This window comes from Lichenostomus cassidix, chromosome 4 (genome assembly GCF_008360975.1).
Source record: "Lichenostomus cassidix isolate B80296 chromosome 4, HeHo_3.0, whole genome shotgun sequence".
NCBI lineage: Eukaryota > Metazoa > Chordata > Aves > Passeriformes > Meliphagidae > Lichenostomus > Lichenostomus cassidix.
The window spans coordinates 36,764,903-36,786,448 of NC_139484.1; the positions used below are offsets into that span (position 1 = coordinate 36,764,903).

General features: G+C 37.6%; 1 protein-coding gene across 5 annotated transcripts in view; it reads left to right on the forward strand.

Annotated features, from left to right (window-relative positions):
• The window catches only part of NEIL3 (nei like DNA glycosylase 3), a 28,478-nt gene continuing 6,932 nt past the window's right edge, over nt 1-21,546 (forward strand). The window contains exons 1-10 of one of the 5 annotated variants that reach the window (XM_085058715.1): nt 1-152; nt 3,518-3,633; nt 5,578-5,712; nt 6,945-7,158; nt 8,245-8,319; nt 10,747-10,913; nt 13,953-14,122; nt 16,384-16,786; nt 18,623-18,797; nt 19,615-19,771. In XM_085058715.1, the coding sequence (XP_084914841.1) occupies nt 60-152; nt 3,518-3,633; nt 5,578-5,712; nt 6,945-7,158; nt 8,245-8,319; nt 10,747-10,913; nt 13,953-14,122; nt 16,384-16,786; nt 18,623-18,797; nt 19,615-19,771 (1,705 nt within the window). In that variant the 5' untranslated portion in view covers nt 1-59. Of the gene's footprint in view, nt 153-451; nt 581-3,517; nt 3,634-5,157; nt 5,271-5,577; nt 5,713-6,944; nt 7,159-8,244; nt 8,320-10,746; nt 10,914-13,952; nt 14,123-16,383; nt 16,787-18,622; nt 18,798-19,614; nt 20,146-21,546 lie in introns of those variants that run through there. The other 4 variants (XM_085058716.1, XM_085058717.1, XM_085058718.1 and 1 more) reach the window with 4 other exon arrangements.

A 21,546-nucleotide genomic window follows, 5' to 3' on the forward strand; every position in this document is an offset into this window, starting at 1 on the left:
GGCCGGGACAGCTCCGCCCTCCCTCAGCCGAGCGGGAGTTTCGAAGGGCGCTGGCGGCCATGGTGGAGGGCCCGGGCTGCGCGCTCTGCGCCGAGCGCCTGCGGGCGCGCCTGCGCCGCGGACAGAGCGTGCGGGCCGCGCGGGGAGGCGCGGTGAGGGCGAAGGCGTGGGGCTGGGGCCGGGGGAGCGGAGCGGCGCGGTGAGGGTGGAGGCGTGGGGCTGGGGCCAGGGGAGCGGAGCGGCGCGGTGAGGGCGAAGCCGTGGGGCTGGGGCCGGGGGAGCGGAGCGGTGAGGGCGGCAGCGTGGGGCTGGGGCCGGGGGAGCGGAGCGGCGCGGTGAGGACGAAGCCGTGGGGCTGGGGCCGGGGGAGCGGAGCGGCGCGGCCCGGCCCGGCCCAGCCCAGCCCAGCCCAGCGTTCGGGACAGGGCGGCGCAGCCACCTCGGGCAAGCAGGACACAACGCTTCCGCTCCCGGCTGCCCGCGGTGGTAAATGCTGCCGGGTTGTAGGTGAGAGCAAGCGAGCCGGCAGCAGCCAGCGGGCTGCGAGGACACGGGGCTGGCGGCCGCAGCTCCCAGCAGGGTGGGTGGTGCCTTCCTGCCGTCCGTGGGTGGCAGTGGGTGTCATCCGCGAATAGCGTCTTTAACTTGTAAAATATTCATCTCATCAGCATAGTAGGTCTCAGCAGGTCAGATGTGTAAAGGCGATGCTGAAGCTGTAAAAACAGGAGCTTTAAGGAATAATGGAAATCTTAGAATCACTCGTGTTCACTTAGGATAAAATGCAAAATATATTGTTGCTTGAGGAGGCCTTAAATACAAGGAAAATTATTACTAATCTTATTTTTTCATAATCTCCTAAGTCTTTGCATGTACTAGCTGATCTTAAAGGTCCAAACCAAGCTATGCTCTGATTCTAATCGATACGAAACATGAGAAAGGTTCATGTTGACCTGGAGAAAGGGGGCTTTTACTTCTATAACTATATTCAAAGTGATTTTAATTAGACCAAGTATTTAAGTAAAGAGTGTGACATCTGCTTTCAGTGTACACAGTATGTAATTTCCCTCCTAGTTTTTAGCCCTTCGTTGGCAGCATAAAATAGCTCACTAGTACAAAGCTGCTGAGACTCATGAGACCTTGTAGCGGATGGAGAAATCAGGGTATCAGTAAAGAGACCCTGGCTGATGAGCATGGAGGTACAGTTTTATTTTGATTACAGAGCTAGCTAAGGTATCTTTTTTTTCCATGCCTGGTTTTGCTGATCTGTAAGAAACTGTATATTGCATGTGTCCCAGGTAAGTATACTGGATGCCTCCAGGCAGAAAGTTGGGGAATTTTTACCCACTTTCAGTGCAAATAAAGCAGTGTAGGAGTTTGTGATTAAGGCACAATAAGATAGTACTTCAGTGAAACAATTTAGGAAAGAAAGTGGTTCAAGATATAGCTGTCGAAATATGTGTTAAGATTAGCCTTTATAGGTTAATGTCTTTCAGGACAGATTTTTGAAGTAAGGAGTTATACTCCTAAGGTTTCAAAAAGGAATCTCATTCGCTCAAATAGATTAGTGTTCATCATTTTGTGCAGTAAAAGTCACCTCAGGGCAGACTATTCATTGGAAAATGACTGTTGTAAGGGTCTTGGACTTTTTAGATTTCACAAGGGCCGCTAACCATGGCCAAAGCCTTGGCAACTGCTGAAGATTACACTTTGTTATGAATTTAACTTTAAATAATTGAAAAGACAAATTAGTTTTCCATCTCAGTAATTTCTTATTCTGGTTTTCGTTAAACAAACCTGAGCGACTTAAAATGAACTTCGTTGCACAGCAACTGACTTTAATACTTTTATTGGAAACCATGAACTGTTTACATGGGAGCAAAATTTTTCTTATTTTCATAACAGGCAAAGTAAATGATGTTATGCAAGAAATATTTTTATTTTCTTACTTGACAGAGTAATAGCCATAAAAATCTCTAAATGTATATCATTTCAAGGTAATAATATAGTGGGAAATTGCAGAGAGGGTAGCTCTGAAATGTCACTAACTAGCAGAAGCCTTGCTGGTTTGCAGGAGTTGCTTTCATACATATTTGCATTGAGTGCTGTGATTGAAGCACTGATATGTGTATCTGCCTTGCAGTTAGTGCTATGATGACAGTGAATCTGCTGCTTGCAGTTTTCAGCAGGGTCTGAAGTGACCTTGGGGTGCTATTTGGGGGGACTGTCACAGGTTGAAAAAAAAGGGCTTGTAAAAACCCAAGTTCAGCATTTGCAGGACTCTGCAAGTCCTGCACTTGGAACATGTGTCATGCAACAGCACAGTCCTGGCTGCTGCTTAAATAGAATATGGCTCTGCATCAGAAAATGACCTAGGGTCCTGTAAAGGTCCTGTAAAGGCTGAGTTCAAGTCACTAGCATGCCCTTCCAGGGAAGAGGAGCAGCCCCATGCTGGCCTTTGCACATTGAGAAGAGTGGTTTTTACTTCTGATCAGTGCTTGCAAGGCTGTGTCTGAGTTTCCAACTCCCAAGTAAGAGCAAGATAAGAACACAACTTGAGTGACTCCCCTGGTATGATCAGCAGGCTGAAGCACACAGTGCACAAGGAGAAACTGGTAGAATTGAGGTTTCATTGCTCTCTGCAGGTTCCTGTAAGGATACAGAGGAGACAGACTCTTGGAGGTGCGCAGTGGGTGAGAAGCAGCAGATGCCAGTCACAATAGGAGAAATTCTCATTAGGTAGTAGGAAAAATTTTCCACCACAACAATAGTCAAGCCATGGAACAAGGGCCAAAAGAGACTGGAGTCTCCCTCCCTGGAGCTGCTCTGAAGTTGACTGGACAAGGCCCTGGGCTCCCTGTCCTTAAGTGTATTCTGCTTTGACTAGGTGTTTGGACCAGATAATCTGTAGAGATTCCTAATAATGTCAGTGGATTTTCATGTGCTAAGCAAGAAAATATCACTGTTTAAATCTCACAATTATCTTGTCCTCTAGTAGCATCCCACTTGCTGCTCACCTGCTTCTGAGATTAGACTTTAAACTAGTAGGAGGAGAGAGATATCTCTGTGGTCTCAGTGGAGGCTTTTCTGTAATACACAATGCCCCATGCAGAACACTGAAAGCGTATGATTAACATTTGGAGAAGGATGTAGATCTGCAAATGTCAGAATTGATACTCTGACATGTTTTTAATATTCAAACTACCTGTTTATTTTACATCAGTTTGAAACTCTTATTATAAATTCATGAGTGAAAGGAAAAGGCGTAAAATACCCGATAAAAAAGATGTATTGTTTCAATTAGGAAAAAAACTGAGCTAAGTTATGATAGCATTAGCAATAGTGACTGCTTTGTGGATTAATAGTCCCATTGTTTTTCGTAGAATGCTTGAGGAGAAAATAGTTAATGTTGTCCAGGTTGGAAAATTACTTCATACAGCTGCTTTCTGAATACGTTCCGATGCTAGAATCAAAGTAGTATAAATTTTCTAATTTTTGTGTGTGTGTACTCATTTTTCAGACTGCTGCAAGTGAAGAGAGAATCTCTGCTCATGATTTCCTTGATGGACGTGTTTACAGGGGCGTGGAGACATTGGGAAAGGAACTTTTTATGTATTTTGATCAGAAGGCTTTGAGGTAAGAAGTGAGAAAAAGGCTTCCTATGCATTCAGACAATGTATTTGGGGGGTGTCATCTTGTTCTTGCTAGTGGCACTTACAGAGATTTGAAAGTGTTAGACAAACTTCTCATCAGCCTCTCTGCAGTACAGCAATACTGGATATCGTCACATGTTCAGATAATTTACTGTTTTACTCTAAGACTCCATGTAAAGGTATCTGAAAAGGACAGTTATTTTCTGACATGCTTCTTTTCAAACAGGAAATTGTATTTTCTAGGGACGAAACAGTTACAGTGCATGCACTGTAGTGCATGCAGATCCCTACAATATTGTGTAGCACTAAATAACGCAGTCTCACCTTTTTACTTTAAAACAACAAGAAATCATCAACTCCTTACTACTAGTTATCATTGAATAACAGATCCTTTTCTATTTTTAATTAAAATGAGAAAATTTCTGTTTTGCCCTATTCTGGGACATCAAAGGCAATGAAACACTATAGAATTAATTTTTTTTAATTTCTTAAGGCTTTTGAATGTAAATTTGTAGGGATGCTTCAATTATTTTTTCTATTAATGAACTGACAAGTTACTAAGATAGCTAATAGTTGTGATTCTTAAAGTTTCTTTTAAACAGTATACTGGAGCTTGGTAAATGAAACCATCAGCTATTGATGTGAATGCTGTATCTTGAAAAATAACTTCGTGGAAGCATTTAGTGCATTACCATTTTTTGGCACAATGCAAGATTTTGGTTTAAAAAAAAATTGTCTAGGTTTAAAAATAAATTTGGCTAGTTAAGCTTGTGCAGTACTACTCATGGCACTTGAGAACTGAAAATGGCTACTGAAGATAAAAGTAATTGAAACAACTATATCACCTGAACTGACTTGTAAGAAGAGTGTTTTGGAAAGACACAGGTTTTTTTTCAAATTTTAGAGTTAACTTTAAAACTGTGCTTAATGACATGTTGTCTTAACCCACCTTTAAATATTTAAATGCCTGTCCTTTCTGAAATTTAAGAAAGGGGCTTAAAGGAAATACAGATCTGATATTGCATTTCTTTGGTCATGTATGTAGTTTAATCTGTTAAATCTTCTTGTAACTGCAAAATAATACACTTTTTCTGATATACAATGTAATAGGACATTCCCTCTCTCTTATGGTTTTTAGGACTTGATTGTACCAGGTGAATTTATAATAAATAAAATGTATGAGACAATAGTCAGATTTGTCCTTTGCTCAAGCATAGCTCCTGGTAGAATATTTTATAAAACCTAAGACATCTTCAAGCATTTGTAATCTGTAAAATGAATGCTTGAAAGAGTCTGTTCTTCCAGTTTGCCATCTGTGCATTTTTCAGTTTATTTCTTTTATTAATTTTTAATTGACCTGCAGGTTTTGCCTTGGTTGTAGGCAAAGAAAAGCAGAAAACAACATATGGCAAATACTAATTACTTTGATTATGGTGTTACTGGATGTCGCTGCAATGTGATAACAGTGTTGGCAATATGGGGACTGAAATCCTTCTTTCCATACCAGGTGACTTCTGCCTGATTTAACAGAAAATTTTCTGGTCAAGTGGCCTCATTTCTTTCAGCCTCCCTGGAGGTTTAAGAATCTATGTTGGAAGATCAGCATATCAAGTGAAAATTGTCAGTGCACCAGAAAATGGTGCTACTTAATGATCAGGTTTGACTTCTATATAATGAATTATGAAGACTACTGGAAAACAGCTATGTTTTAGAGTGGTTTTGACTTGGAGAGGGTTCTTTCTTCCCTGGGAGTTGAGCACTGTGTAAGCAGATAGTTTGTTGCTGTGTTACTGGTAATGGCTGAAATGAATGTACATACATAGTGACTTGGTTAGGTAAGGTTCATAGCTTCTAAAAATAGACTGGTGTAATGCTTGGAAACCATAGTGAAGGTAAAATACCTATAAAACCTCTCTTTCTTTCTGAGGATTCACTTCGGTATGAACGGTTCCATGTGCATTAATCCTGAGGGAAGCAAAGACAGAAATGGAGCACAACCAATTTTGGAGATACAGCTTGCAGAGGATACTGTTTGTTTCTTCGATGTTACACTAGAATATAGGTAAAAGGGAAACTAACCAAACAGGGTTTTTTATATCCTTTATAACATTCTTTTGAGGAAAATGAAAAATCATATACAAATTGTTAAGTGCTTGGATGCTATCAAAATAAAATTTTCTAAACATAGCATATTTATTGGTATGGTAATTTAATTTTGTTGCTTTTGTATGAGAACTTACATACAGTTAAAGTAGTTCTATTCCATAGTCTCATTAGATAGTGTCAAAAGCAGGAAGGAAATTTGGATTTAATTCTGCCCTTAGATCTGAGACCCATTGCTCTGGTAATTTCCATGCAAGTCTCACTTACTTAACAAGAGTTGCAAAGAACTTGTCATGATTACTGGTTTCAAATTTTTACGCTCCCAAGGTTGGGTTTTTATTTTTTTCTTTTTGAAAGCAAATTTTTATAATTGTTCTGATTTACATTAAGCAGATGTTTATGCCCATTAGCATTGTACTTCACACTGCTAATAAAAATACCAGCAGGCTTGATTTTAAAGTGATTGAAGCTCTTGAGTGGAAAGAGGCATGTAAATTCATTTAACATATATAAGCATATTTAAAATTACAAAACACAAAATCTGATGTAAGCTCAAGACTTCTTGTACTGTATTATTTTCAAATTATTATGCTTAACCTATTAAATATCTTAAATAATAATATATATGTTTTTTTAATTTTGTATCTACTATTAATAATCTACTACTACATATATCTGTTATATAATTAGCTGAGTTGGTTAGAGCATGGTGCTATTAGTCCCAGGGTTGTGGGTTTGATCCCCATATGGGTCATTCACCCAAGAGCTGGACTGTATGATTCTTGTGGTATCCTTCCAACTCAGAAAATTCTGTGATTATTTGAAATATATGTATATAAAAATACATTTATATATTATATATTTTATACACGCGCACACACACACACACACATAGGCTTTCCATCTTGGAAGTAGTTTTAAAGCAAGGAGCTGGCAAATACTTTTCAAATAGGAACAAAATGACATGATTTCTTGTATGGTAGACCAGATGCATGTTCCATGTGTGTATCATTGACCTCTTTTGGGAAGAGGTGTCATGGAATTTCTGTGCCTCTTCCTGTCACTGTTATTTTCATGGTTTCTGTTTATCTGCATTTAATGTTCTGCTATAATTTATTGTGTAGTTTTTAAAACCACACTGCTATATTAGAATATATTTAAAATAAAAATCAATTTTATATTCTCTTCCAGAAATGCAGCTGAGTGTGAGCAGAAGGTGAGGATGATGGAAAGCTTGGATGTCTGTTCTCCAAAGTTTAGCTTCTCGAGAGCAGAACATGAGATTAAGCAGCAGAAGACCCGCATGTTGTGTGATGTGTTACTAGATCAAGCAGTATTACCTGGAGTGGGAAATATCATAAAAAATGAAGCTCTGTTTGATTCTGGTCTTCATCCAGCTGTTAAGGTGGGTGAATGTCTCAAGATGGTTTTTAAGGACACCAAGGAATGTAAATACATATTTATATAATATTTTGCTATCTTCTTACCTTTGCTTTATCATCTGTCATTTCTTAAGTTATTCTTAGACACTAAATGAATTTTTTATCATTATAACTGGAGATATTTGTCATGGCACTCCTTGGAGCTGATTAACTTTCATATTCTGACTACGTCTGGCACCCTATTATGCTACCATTAAACTGACAGCCCATAAATAAGGGAAAGTGAAAAGTGCTTACGTTTTCTTTGTTCAGTTACTACCCAAAAAAGTCTATGTGGTAGCGTTGATTATTTTTGGAGCTGCTTCTTCCACTTCTTGTCCTGCTTGCTGGCATCAATTGTTTTTTCTACCATTGTTTATCATACTTTTTCTGTTTTACGATCCTCAAGCATGTGTCTCGAAACTTTGGTTGAGATATTTGCAAAACAGATTGAGATTACATAGAATGTAAATGGAAGCTGATGAAGATCAGTAACTGAATTTTTTTTTAAACACAGTATTTCGAAAGTTGTTATAGGATCAATCTGGATTTTACTTTTACCTGCAATATGGCAGAAAAAAAGAAAAATTTGATTTAAAAATTTGAATTCTTATTAAAAATAGAGTTGGTTGATATGTCTCTCTAATTGTGATGCCTTTGGCTCACATATTCTTCCTGAATATCTCTCACAGGAAAGAGCCTCATATGATAGGTCGAATTACAATCCATGAGGAAATTAGGAGGGAAGTGAGACTTGCTAACTCTATGTGATTCACGTGATCGTGAACTCTTTGGTCAGTAGGGGAAGACAACTGAATTTTCTACCACATGTTTTGCTTGGTTGAGGCAAAGCATGTTGTTTGGTATGCAAGCAGTGAGTTTTTGTAGTATAGAATGTGAACATGTTCTGTTTTACTGAGATGATAATATAATATGAAGTCGGGGAATCATCACAACATGAAGAAATCCAACCACATCAGTGTTCAAAGTGCACTTGCCTCATAGGTCTTTTCTGGCCATTGTCCTTTAGCATCATAATATTCTAAAAATGATTCTTGTCTTTCTTACAGGTTTGCCAACTGACAGATGAGCATATACGTCACTTGGTGAAAATGACACGTGATTTTACCATGCTTTTTTATAAGGTATTGGCACACATTTTTGAAAAACTTCCAAAGTGTTACTCTGGCATGTTAGCTGTGTGTGATCATCTGGTGAAAACATCATAAAGATGCAACAAAGCAAGTGTTTCCACGAACAGGAATGTTGGTTTGTGTGCTCTATTAATTGTGAATTGTCAGATGATGGAAGGGTAGAGGTAGTCAAGACTGATAAAATACGCACAGCTTGGCCAAAAGACTTTCACAGATGCTGCCTGAGGGCCAGTTCAGTTTTCCTGTGAATGTGCTGTTATGCCTCTCTCTACATGTCAGAATTGATGTAGGTTAAGCACAAAGTTACATGTAAGATAACGTAAAGATGACTCTTCAAACTGGGAACTAGAGATTGTCCTAGGGGAGGGTGAAGACAGTTAATGTGGCTTCCTTTCTAAAACTTGAAATAGCAATTAGATTTATTTGGCTAAATAGTTTGTAAATTCTTACAACTTTTTTCCCCTAACTGAAATAATGGTTTTGGTTGCTCAAGTGCAATAAATTACTGTTTCTCTACAACTACTGCTACAACTTAAATAGGACTTAATTTCGTGCCCTGTAAACTGGATAATTCCTGGTGCTCTTTAACTTTACACAGTAGAAAAAGAGTTAATTTGACCTAATTCTTCTATGTTTTGTTTCTTTAAGCTGCATGCAAAGAAATGAACAGCAGTAATGACATTTTTTTTCTCTCTCTTGATGTTCATGAAAGGCAAGGAGCTAGCACTGCTAAAAAGAATTCCTGTTTGGTAGGTGACGGGGAGGATACCTTACATTCCTAAAATCATAAAGGCTAAAACTGTAATTTGTTTAATAGTCTGTTTAAATGTCTGCTTTTCCTCAACCCTCTAAACAGTACTTTAGTTTGTTGGCTAGGGGAATGTTTTCTTTCTCCAAACTTCACAGTGAAGTCTATCAGTAAAGAGAGACCGTCTAGTTCTGCAACAGCTATAATACTCAGAAGTTCTAAAGCTTTTAGACTGATAGTAAACAAGTTAAACTTTCTGTTTAGCCATTTTGAAAACTTTTGTAATCCATGCTTAGCAAATATTCACCAGTCAAATCTTCTAAGAGGGCTAGCCTCTCCTCCCATCTTAGAGACATAACGAAAATATATTAATATGAATGAAAGTGCCTGAAATTTTTCTGATGGACTGTTAGATTGTTTGCAGCAATCATACTGTATCATTACAGATGCAAAGATGAAAAATCTTGTTTGTGTGAAAAGCTGTTGCTTTTCTTTGGTTTTTACATAACTGAATGGGAAAAAAGCTACTCTTAAGGAACTGACTGAAAACCTTGTGGAGACAGCTGTGAATATTCATGCAAATATATGTTAGTAATTCCTTCTGATTGAATTACTCATTTGTACTGGCACAAGAATTCTCTTTCAGCAAGACTGATGAAAAAGAGCACAGCAGAAGCAAATATGCTGTGCTCAAAGACACCTGTATATTGGGAGACCTCCAAGGGTCTTCATGGATTATGGAGCTAGAGCTATTGAACTCTGCCAGAGCTGTGCTGGTATTGCTGGGCCAGCTGTGCTGTCGTTTGAACTGAGCCCAAGGTTTTGTGATTGGAGTGCAGAAACTTGTGTGGCTCTGCAGAATTGGCTGCATCTCTACTGGGCTTTTCTTGTTTGGATTTTTTTTTGCCACTTTTAGCTATAGTGTGTTTATGCTGACTTCATGTGCATTGTCTCATGAAATGTGCCGTCCGGTCAGCTGTCTGAAGGCTCTTTAGGTCACTATGCCCTTGGGCTTGCACTGCACTTAATTTGACTTTCTGCCAGGATCTGGGGAGCTCACCGTAGTGCCAGGTTGTCTGGCATGGCCAGGGCCAAGATGAAGCTGAGCAACTTTACTGAGCACTACACAACATTTACAGCATCTCAGGAATATTTCTGCATTGCACAGTTCTTTAGGTTTTGGGAAGACTAACTTACCCAGATTGTAGCATCAGGTCTGAGCTGGCACTGTGCTGTGTTTTTGGCTCTTTTGCAGGAGAGAGAAGGTGCTATTGGTTTTGTGGTTTTGTTTTCTGTGCTGCATTGATTGGACCTCATTAGCTCTTCAAGAAGACTCCTGCAGGTGCCAGGTCAAAGACAACTGGTGCTGAATCAGAGCTAGCTGGTTCAGCTGAACTCAATTCCTAGCATGTATTTGCTTTCACTTCAGTAGTATGTTTTTTTTCTTCTGTTTTTATTTCAATATGTGGAGAATTGCAGACACTTATGCCTAATTTGTCAATTCATTACATAAAATAATGTGAAATACAGATGTAGCCCTTATTAGTGTCTCTTTTAAATATCTTCATCTAGTCATTGAGTTGTCTGTTTATGTAGGGTTTTTTATTTTCAGACTCACATAAAGTTTATGCTGAGTCTCTGACTTGGATTTTAAACCTGTTCTGTTTTAGTGCCGCAAAACTGGGTCTCCACTCTACAAACACTACAGGGTGTACAAGCGCCCAGCCTGCAGGGAGTGCAATGGCAGCATCACCGTGTGTCGCTTAGGAGACAATAACAGGATGACTTACTTCTGCTCTCAATGTCAAAAGGCAGATCCCCAGCTTCTCAATCTTAGGTATGATGGTAACATGGTGACATTTTTAAGCACCTCAAAGTGCTGTTACAGTAAGACGACACCCCTTTTGAAATAGAATGGATCTGTGTGCATTTTATAACTAAATTAACTATGCCAGACAAAACCAGAATACCTTGCTAAAGAAAAATGTTTTGGCCATTGGTATTTAAAAATGGTTAGAAGCTTTGATTCTTTGACACTATTCTTTTCAAAGGCACCCTCTATTGTGAAGTAGCTATTACGCTAATCAAATGTAGGAATTATAAAACAATTCAGAGCACTCAGATTTATTCACTGAAACTAAGTGACTGGAAAAGTTGCCCTTTGTTCTTGGTGTTATCAATATAATGGGATGTTTCCATACAACTGAGTTGAATATCATGAAATAGGAATTTTTGGCTCTTTCTTTTTGCAGAATAGCCATGAGTCCTGGAATACTTAGACAGCTGTGCATCTATGCAATTTTCTTGTGGATATAGAGTTACACTGAGGATAACTAAAACTTCAGTAAATTCAGAGTACAGCATATATTTTAGGGGCTTAGTAGTTTTTCTTCCTCCTTACTGGATTTTAAAAGCTTTTACTATAGGTGTGCCACAGAGACACTTTCACTTCCCCATAAATTGTGCTAGCAGCAGCTTTCCTTCTTTTATTTCAGGAAAGCAGAAAATGCATTTGATATCACAAAGGGTCAAAAGGTAAAAGTTCCAAAAGCACCTTATTCAGACTTGGGTATCTGTTATACTTGAAAATTTTCATCTGAGGCTTCAGAGTTTTGCCTTTATATTCTCTGTCAGTCTAATATAAGATGCTGTTTCGCTTTGCAACTTTGCCTCATTAGTGGGTGTGTGTATATGTTTTTTTTAGATTTACAGAAGGCACAAATCCCTCTCCTACCTCCAAGCTTCTTTCAAGACTCAGAGGGCTGGAGGGATTTTGGTTAAAGCTTAAAAATTGCCTTTGAGTACAGATCAAATATTGAAAATTCCAGCAATGGGGGATAAATATTTCACAAGCTGATAACCCCAATCTGCTGTATTTTCAGAAAGTAATAATGAGAAATATTTTACTGAAGGGTAGGAAGACAGCAGTGTTCGGTTGAGTCAGATAACTAGAAAACAATGTAGGAAAAAATCTTCTGTTCTAGAACAAGTAGTGATTTGGGGTTTTGTTGTTGTATTTTTAAATAAATAATTAAAGAGTGCTCCATTTCAGTGAAAAACATGGTAGCGGTAGCTATAAAATAAAAAGGTATTCTTTCTGTTTATTTTATAAAATAAAAAGGTTTCTTGTGTTGTCCTTGTCCTATTGGTCAGTTCTTTGTGTTCTATTGTTCTCATTTCAATTATGCAGTAACTGTTACCATGTAACAGTTTGTGTAGCTCAAGTAATTTATCTGCCATTTCTTGCTTTTCACATTTGAACACTGGAAGGACCCCATGTGATCAGATTGACTTGCTACAGATAATAAACGGTAGAATTTAACCCAGAGGTTCTTGGGTCAAGTCAAGTAGCTTATGATTTTGCTCAACAGAAAAATTTAAGAAAATACCCATAATAAACTTAAAAAAGCCTGTCAAATTCAAATGTACCTTGAATTTTAAAAATAGACCTTCCCCCACATATTTCATAAAATGGGAAAGGGTGTGGCAGGTAATGACAGGACAAATGAACCAGCGGAACAACATGGAATTAAACTCCAAAACATGACACACTGAATCTATTCAGTCTAGCATTTTTGATAGCTGAGTAGAACAACTGATGTAATAATGTGAAAATACTCATTTTAGTACTTACAGTTCAGCTGTTTTGTTATCTAGCCACAGTATTTTGGTGAATGCTGCTGTAATGTCTGTTCTACCTCTTAACAGCATAGACTCTTTGGTGTGTCGGCAGTTCTCATTATCCTCCTTAATTTTCCTGTTGTGGAAGATGTGGTAGTTAGTGGATATCTCTCCCTTGTCTTAGGAGTCTAGCCTGTTACAGAGAGTGATCATTATGGAAAATGGGAATTGTTGTGACACTCCTTGACCTATCACAACTACAGCATTTGCATTATTAATTGAAGTGCTTAAATTCTTAGGATTAATAAAAGTTTCCAAAAACTGCACAATTCTGCAAAAACTATGAAGAAAAATGCTTGACAGCTTATCAATCATAAGTTGTTTGATATCATAGTACTTAAAAATTTACATACATAACTTACTGAACAGCTAAGTTCAAGTTACATTTAACATGCTGTCAGTGTTGGGATATTATGACAAGAGTAGTTCCTGGTAACACTTAGTGACTGTAAAGGAGTAACTATAATTCTAAATCAGTGTATCAACATAGGAGGTATTATAATTTACAGGAAAATAAATAAAACAAGATCTTTAGTGGTGTCTGGAGTATAGCTTTGGCTCACAAGTCACAGCTAGGTTCCTTAATTCTGAGCAGGTTCCTACATGTTTAAAGGCTTTCCAGCAAATGGTGACACACAAGAGACTTTCTAACTTTTAAGGCTTTCAGTGCTTTTGGCTGTTATGATAACAAAGAGGACTTATGGGTAGCATTTAAATGAGAACAAAAAAAAATTATTTGTTAGACTGTGTGATTTTCTGCAGTTCACCTTTTAAACAGTTCTTCATCCAGTAATGCATTTGTTAGCTAATGTTCTCTACAAGGGATGGGGGAAAAGCCCTGAAACTGTCTGCCTTTCTCGCCAAGTTTCTTGCTGCAGTACTTGAAAATGGTAGGGAGTCTGAGAGGCTGGGGCATTGTGCTGGAGAGTACATCAGTTAATAATTAACTTTCTGTCAATTTCTTGTTTAAATATTTTTATTTGAATTACTTCTGCAGCATCTGGAAAGATTTGCCCTTGAGGTAAAGAAAAGAAAAATCCAACTTGAACGGTGACATGCTGTCCAAACTCTGATTAGGAGGCATAACACTGTGTACTGCTTGTTCTCTAGCCCCATGCCTCCCTGCACAGAGTGGTGTAAGGCAATTTGTAGAAGGAATGCCACAAAACACTAACATCATTCTTTTATTTCACAGCAAACTGCCAGCTAGGAATAGCCTAATTGGCTGGGCATATGGCAGGGGGTCATGTTCTAATGAACATGTAGCTCAGAAATATGAAGAGGAGTGGACGTGTATGCGCTGCACCCTAATAAACAAGCCTTCTGCTGAAATTTGTGATGCCTGTTTGACTTCAAGACCTGAAGGTACTGAAGGGTTTTCTGGCATCTGTATCGCGAAGGGGGGGGAGGACTGTGGTTTTGATGTAGTTTTTAGGTAGAAGTGTCTCATTGTGGATCGTATTTATATAACTAGCTAACTTGAAGTCAGATTTTGAAGAAACTGTCTTACCCTAAATCCCAAAAGTGTCATCTTCCAACCTGGTGTGGAGGTGGGATTCTGTAGATAAATGTCTTCAGTGACCCTTTGTTTTTACTGGGGGCAAGGAGTGAGAAAAATCACCATTCTTTCAACTCTCCTTAAATTCATTCAAAATTTGCAGCATAAGTCTGAATTAGAAATCATCAAGAGTCAGAAAATTACCTGTCATTCTTTTATGTGAACAAAGCCAGAATCCTTTTCTAAAAGGATGTCAGTTTTCTCAGGGGTTAGGTTTTTTCCCTCCAAGTTCAGCGTAAAAATGATTCTGGACTTCTTGCCTACATTTGTGGTTTGTCTCTTGCTGGAGCTTTTAATGCCTCTATCTACATGAAATGTTGCATCATTGCATAATCATTTTATGAATGAAACAAATGTGTGGAAAACCCTTATTTTGCAGTAGCTATAGTCCATTTTCTCAGGTCAGGAATCACTAAAAGCATATCTTGGTGTCTTACATGACAGTTGTTGCCAACATAGGCTAACCTTGAGTAATTCTTCTGCAAAATCAGCACCAGAAACCTGAAAATTTTTATCTGTTTACAGAGTAAGATTTGCAAACCATCATCTATCCTGAAATTAATCCTGTAGCTGGGCTTTATAATATATTGTGCCATGTGCACAAATGCTTTCAGCTTTGAAACAAAACCTTGTTTCTTTTCCAAGTACTTCCAAGTTTTACTTGTTTAGTTATATGCAATTACTGAAAACGGGCCTGGAATTTGAAGATGTGTTAGACTTGATGGAATATTGTCAGAAAAATCTTTTTTAAAACGTAACTTACTTTTGCATCATAGAAGTGATATTTGAGAGGTTTTTTTTCAAATATGGGTTTGCTTACCTCTCTTTATTCAATCCTTAAGGTTGTTTTCCTTCTCACTTTGTTTAGTGACTGTCTTTTATGTTGTTTTTAAAATTAACTACTGTCAACAGAAATGGTTGTATTTTTGAGGACAGAATGCTTGGTATGTAAAATTAGCTGCCGGCCCTACAGCCGAAATAATTCAGTTTGTAGACAGATAATTATTTTCCATTACATTGAAATTTCCATGCTCCTTTGCTAAGTACAAGGCTGAGCTACAATTCTTTCTTAAAAGTCTGAATGCACTGAAACCAGTATGTTTCACTGTGCAGTAGTGGCAAAACGAAGGAGCCTGGAAACAAGCAATGTTCTGAGTAAACCATAGAGATCCTTCTTTTGTTTCTGAGTGAGAATACCTTTGGAGAGAGTGTGTGGATGTCTCTACCCATTGTTCTGTTTAATTGCCTTTTTGAATGAAGATAGAGGGCACTCACTGGATATAGTAGAAAAGGAAGGACTCTGTCCTTGAACACTATGGCTTCACAGCTACTTAAAAAGATTGCACGTAGGGATGACATAAAGTTCTTTTCACCCTTTTCTTAGGAAAGGGACTACCTACAGACTCCTTGTATATTAAATGGACACTAATAAATTATGCCCATTCTTTTAAATTATTATTGCCCACTAGGAGGGGCTCTGATTCTGTGAAGAAACTTGTTTATGCCAGGAAATAAAGCAAATGTCTGAACTGCTTTCTCCTGAAAAGCCTCTAACAGTAAGTTTGGATGCACACAAAGTTTGGAAAGAACAGGATCCCTGCAAACACTGAAGAACCCAAAATCTGAATATTCCTTTTTGTGTCAATAGTAAAGTAATAATTTAAAAATGGATAATGCATTGCTGCTTGGAGGTACCATACTTTATGATCTCCCATTGCTGGGGTTATAAAAGGTTATTTTGAAAAATTCAAATACTTCAGTCCTTGTGTTAGGGCCAAATTCAATTTTTTTTATGGTTAATTGTCCAATAGCTTTCATTTACATAGTACTATTAACTGATCCTTTTCAAGCAATAGTAATGTTATCTTGAAACATGTTTTGCATGACTCCAAAAGTGCATGAGTTTTTTTTATTGTAAGAAATGTTGTACTCTTAATTTGTGACAGGTTTTGAGAGAGTAGCACAAATTTAGTCTTTCATTCTCCATGTGATGAGTTATGAATACAGATCAGAAATACAATGTATCATTCTATGCAGATGGATTATAACTAAGATTTTTTTTCCTTAGTTCCAAAGATGGAGAGTTTTGAAGATTCTGCTGCCTTTAACACAAACTTAATGAAGTATCCTTGTAATGATTTCAGAAAACCGAGCACAGAAATAAAAATCAATAGGAAAACTGCATTTGGAACTACAACTCTTGTCTTAACAGATCTTGGTAACAAAACTGTTTCGAGAAATGATACCCAGGTATCTGATGGACACGCTCAGTGTGTTGTTCCAAAAAGCAATTTTAAACAGATTCAAAGCAATGCCTACCAGTCACAGGGAAGTGCAGACAAGGACTGCTCAACACACGTAACTGCTCTGGCTTTGTCCTCCTCTCAGCAATCCATCTCTTTCAAACATGTACAGAAGAAACAGAAAACAGATCATATACCTTCAATTCACCCCTATAATAGAGCAATCAGGTATGCTAAAATGAAAATGAGTCTTTATAATCCCATAAACCAACTTTATCCTTAAAGATTAATTGAATGCTGTGCTGTTGGTCTCAGACAGTGTTTTCTTTGGATTTCTGACGGGGGTGACATATTCTAGGCTAACTACAATTCATATTTCAAAAGCATGGAATGACCTAGGCAGTCACTAGAAAAGTCCTGATTTTGGCATTTGGCCAGTACTGCTGGTTAGCTAAACAGCTGTTCATAGTTGAGGTATTCCCACTGAATAGGACAGTCAAGCTTTAATAGGTCAAGCACAGTTCGTCCTAAGGAGTTGTCTGATCTTAGCACTGTAGTTGCTGTCTGCTTAGAGAGATCTTGAAGTCCGTGTGAAAGATTACAAAAGCAAGCCAGCTGGGTGAATATATTCTAATTAAAGTTATTTGTCAACTACCAGTTTTCAACATTCTTCCATTATAGGAAACTAAACAGGTACCTTGATGAACATCCCATCACTGCTTTTACTCTTAACTTCCTCCCCATTCTATATATAATCTCTTCAATGCTGTACCCAGTCTGAAGTTATATTTACAGGGCCCTGTTCAGACACATCCATTGCCTAGTTGAGAGAAATGTGAGAATCGAGGAGGGCTGTCAAGGAAAAGTTGGGCAGACATTCACAACAGTAATGGGAGTGCAAGGTAGATGTCACTTACAATGGTAAATTATGCAGGCTGAATGTGAAATATTGATGATTTGCTACAAAATTCTTGGTCATGTGTCTGTTCTGAAATACAGAAATTACTTCTTGCATTGTTGAAGCAACAGTTCTGAAACTATTTCACTGACTAGCCAGGCTAAACTGCATGAATACCATTTCTCCTCATGCTGACAGTAGAGGCAGTAGAGGACTGAGGCTGTAGGCAGGATAATTGAGAATACAGAGGAGTGCAAACAAGAAATGAGACAGTATCAATCATGATAATAGGTGGTTGTAGCAAGTCATCAACTGAAATGTTTAAAAAACACTGTAAAAAAAAGTTGTTGGTTGTTTTTATTTTCTTGTGTTTTAATGAGGTGTTGGAATAAAACTGCTGGTATCTGCAGGACTGCAATCTTCCAGACATAGAAGAGATCATACAATTCTGAAGTTGATAACTTGACCAGAATGAATTAATATTTTCTTTTTTCACTAAGGTTCCATCGCTGCTTTTCTGCTCTATAAATATATCAGAAAGATACATTTCAGAGTATTAATCTTATTCATGTCACTGTTTTTAAATGAAACCTTGTGTATTGCATTCAGATAGTCAGAAATTATCTCAGTCGCAAGGAAGAAAGGGAGAAATTTTACCCAGTCAGAGAATTCTGTTCCATCCCCTCAGCTGGATTACTTCTTGTCTAAATATGATTTGGAGCATTACTGTAACGTTTTAGTAAGGAGGGTGGGAGTCTTTTCTGTGAAGCACACAAATGCATTCAGCCTGGAGGAATTACTTGGTGTTGGATTTTTTCCCTTTGAGAGCAGAATACTGTTTTAAAACATGCTAGAATTTGAGGTGAGCAGTATAATATCAGTGGTAATATTTATTTTGTTTCATAGATAAATTTGAGTACTTAAAAATACTTTAAAATATGGTGGGGAAAACATAATACCTCAAGAAAAGCACTTAGTCTTTTGTATTCACTACTCGCAATCATTCAACTTTAAAGGTGCAATAAAGCTGCATTAGAGGAGCAAGTCCTTTGTCTACCACTGTGTGTAAAAGTATATTGGGTGAGCTATTGTAATGGTAGAAGAGTTCTTTGGCTAATAATCCCTTTAAAATTACCCAGGAGTCATTTTGTAACTTGTCCTTGCAGCGCACCTCAAACCAATGCAACAGATGATACTCGTATGTCAAGCATGGGCCATCCTCGCTGCAGTAAACACAGCCGTCTCTGCAGCCTCAGAGTTGTGAGAAAGGATGGAGAAAACAAGGGAAGGCAGTTTTATTCCTGCTCTCTACCCAGGGAATCTCGGTGTGACTACTTTCAAGTAAGTATAAGACTTCAGGACCTGTTTTATAATCAGCACTTGTTCCTGCACCCTCCTTGCCCCAGTGATCTGTCAGTTGTGGACAGATGTATTCCATTTAAAGTTTGATGTAATTTTAAATACTCTTGCATGCTGAATTGAAACTAAGAGCATAATAATAGTAATAAACTTACAGTTTTAGTTACTTCTCTTGCTGTTGAGAAGGCACTTGCTTGTGCAAATGCTCTTAATCTGCTTCTTTGTGATGTAAAACAGACGCATAGGAGAAATATTTGTTTGAGGGGACCAGGTTGTTCAGATCAGCCTCTTGCTCAAAGGAGGACTATAGCAAACTAGATCTAATTGTCAGCCATGTTTCTGCTTAGGCCAAATCCTGACAGCCTCTTAGGATGATGATTCTGTAATCTGTAAACCTTCCCACTGCTGCACTAATACCTAACATGACTGTAGCAGCAATTGGTGACCTCTGCTCCTTGCTGTGAATGTGTGTGTCTGAGAAGAGTTTGACTTGGTAAGTCACCTGACAGTCACTTGCTATCAGGTGGTTAATAGATGGACTCAAGATAGAATGACTATAATGCCTAAATTTGAAGAAAACTATGTGTTAACATAATTTAAATTTATGCCAGTCAAAATGCATGCCGTTGCAATTGATGTGAAAGAAAAATCTATGAAGTGATCACAAAAGAGATAAAACTATCCTGATTACTAGGAATATTTTTTTCTATGGCATCCCCTCTAGATCTCTTTCTGCTATCAATTTTAAAATATGGAATTTATAGCCATCACATGTGCCTGAAACCTGTTTTTTTGGTAGTGGGCTGACATGGATTTTCCGTTTTGTAACCATGGCAAGCGATGTGTTATGAGGACTGTGTTGAAGATTGGTCCCAATAATGGAAAGAACTTTTTTGTGTGCCGTCTTGAGAAGGAAAAACAGTGTGGCTTCTTCCAATGGGCAGAAAATGGGCCAGGTATGCAGATTCTGCCGTGATGCTCATGTTACAGTTACCTGTTCTTCAGGATGTCTTAAGTACACACAACTTTCGTAGTAATTTCTGTTTTGTTCTGTCTTTTTCCCGGTTCACTAGTTAACTAGTAAAAGAGCTCCATTGTAAAGAACAGATCTAGAAAGTATTTTTACACAGTCCTATAAAAATAAAACACTACTTGTATGCTGCCTATGAATTTGAAATAAACATTTAGCTTGCAACGTATTGTGACATATTGTATTTCTAATAAAAAAATTGCACTGTTCCCTTTTCTCATGTGTTGTTTTAAATTGGTAAACGTTTAAGTATAAACGTGTATTTAACAAAAGTGAATAAAAAGAATATACTTTATTAAATACTGTTTCATGCTTACTCAGAGCTTAAAATGAAACAGCAATGGAGTGTTCAATTCAAGTATTACAATAGTTGATTGACCTTGCTTAGAATTGGAAAATGAAGGCAAAAACCTGCCCTAAAAAAACACGACTCTTCAGTTTTCTAAATGATATATTCTAAATCCACATCCTAACGTTTTATTGTAGTTGCTACTGAACATTTTTTCCCCAATCCATGCGTAATGCATAATAAAATCATACCTCTGAGGTGGTTAAAACTGAGTTAATGTGTGTTGGTCTTCCCACTATTGGCTGAAGCAAGGGGCAAAGTAAATAGAATATGCTAAGCTATCACATATGCAGTAAATCAGAACAGAATTCTTCAAATGTTTAGACAGAGTACTATAGATACCACGGAAAATGAGACTAATGAAGAAATGGCCATAGCTTTATACATTATTCAATCCACATCAGTTTTTAATTGAAAATAATGGGAAATAGTGTTGCTTCCCACCAAAATATTTGGGATGAAGCAGATTTAAAAGCACCTTGTAAATGTTTTTTTGGTATATGCAAATGCTTCAGTTTGTTTTGTGTTTGTTGTTTTTTTAATGGGAAAGGACTACTTGATTTTCTTGAGAAAATTGTGTAACTTCAGTCTAATTTAAATCTTCCATTCCATGGTGCAAATGAAACTGTTTAATTCTCTTCCTAAGCAGCACAAATTCAGAGGCTTTTTTTCTTCCTCTTTTCAGTAGCCTTTGATACCTTTGAAATCTTTTAAAACTTTCCTTACATCAAGGAAATCTTTTTTAATCAGATTGTAGAAACCATAATCTTTATGTTGCTCAATGGCCTCTTTCCAAATAATATATCTCTTTCATGACATACAGAACTCCACCTGAGAACAAAACAAGCTACTTCACATGGTGAAGACTGATTTTTTTTCATTGCCATCTTTCTCTGTGATGCTTCTTGTTACAATGATATGTTGCTGCTAGCTTGTGCTTATACATCTAAATCTTTAAAATTGCTATCTAAGAGGTTCCTCACTTGTATTTGTACAATTCATTACGATGATAAAATGTTTGATTATTTTTAAATTGTACATGCTTTTGGATGTCTTGCACAGGGATAAATCTTCGGTAGTTCAGTTAAACTTGAAAAATTAAGAAGAAATGCAGCCATTTTTGATTACTTGCCTTCTACAAATGTTAAGATTTCTCTGAAGCTGGAAGTTAAATGACTTTTTCAAATTAACACATGAAAAATACCAGTTGGGCTCTTCATAGCTTTTTTTTTTTAGCTTAATATCCAGACATGAAATTAGTATCTGTTTGCATAAAATGCATACAAGTTTTAAAGGATGAACTGCTTTTATTAGCTACTGCAATCATTTTACCTTTTCTGTTCTTGTATTTC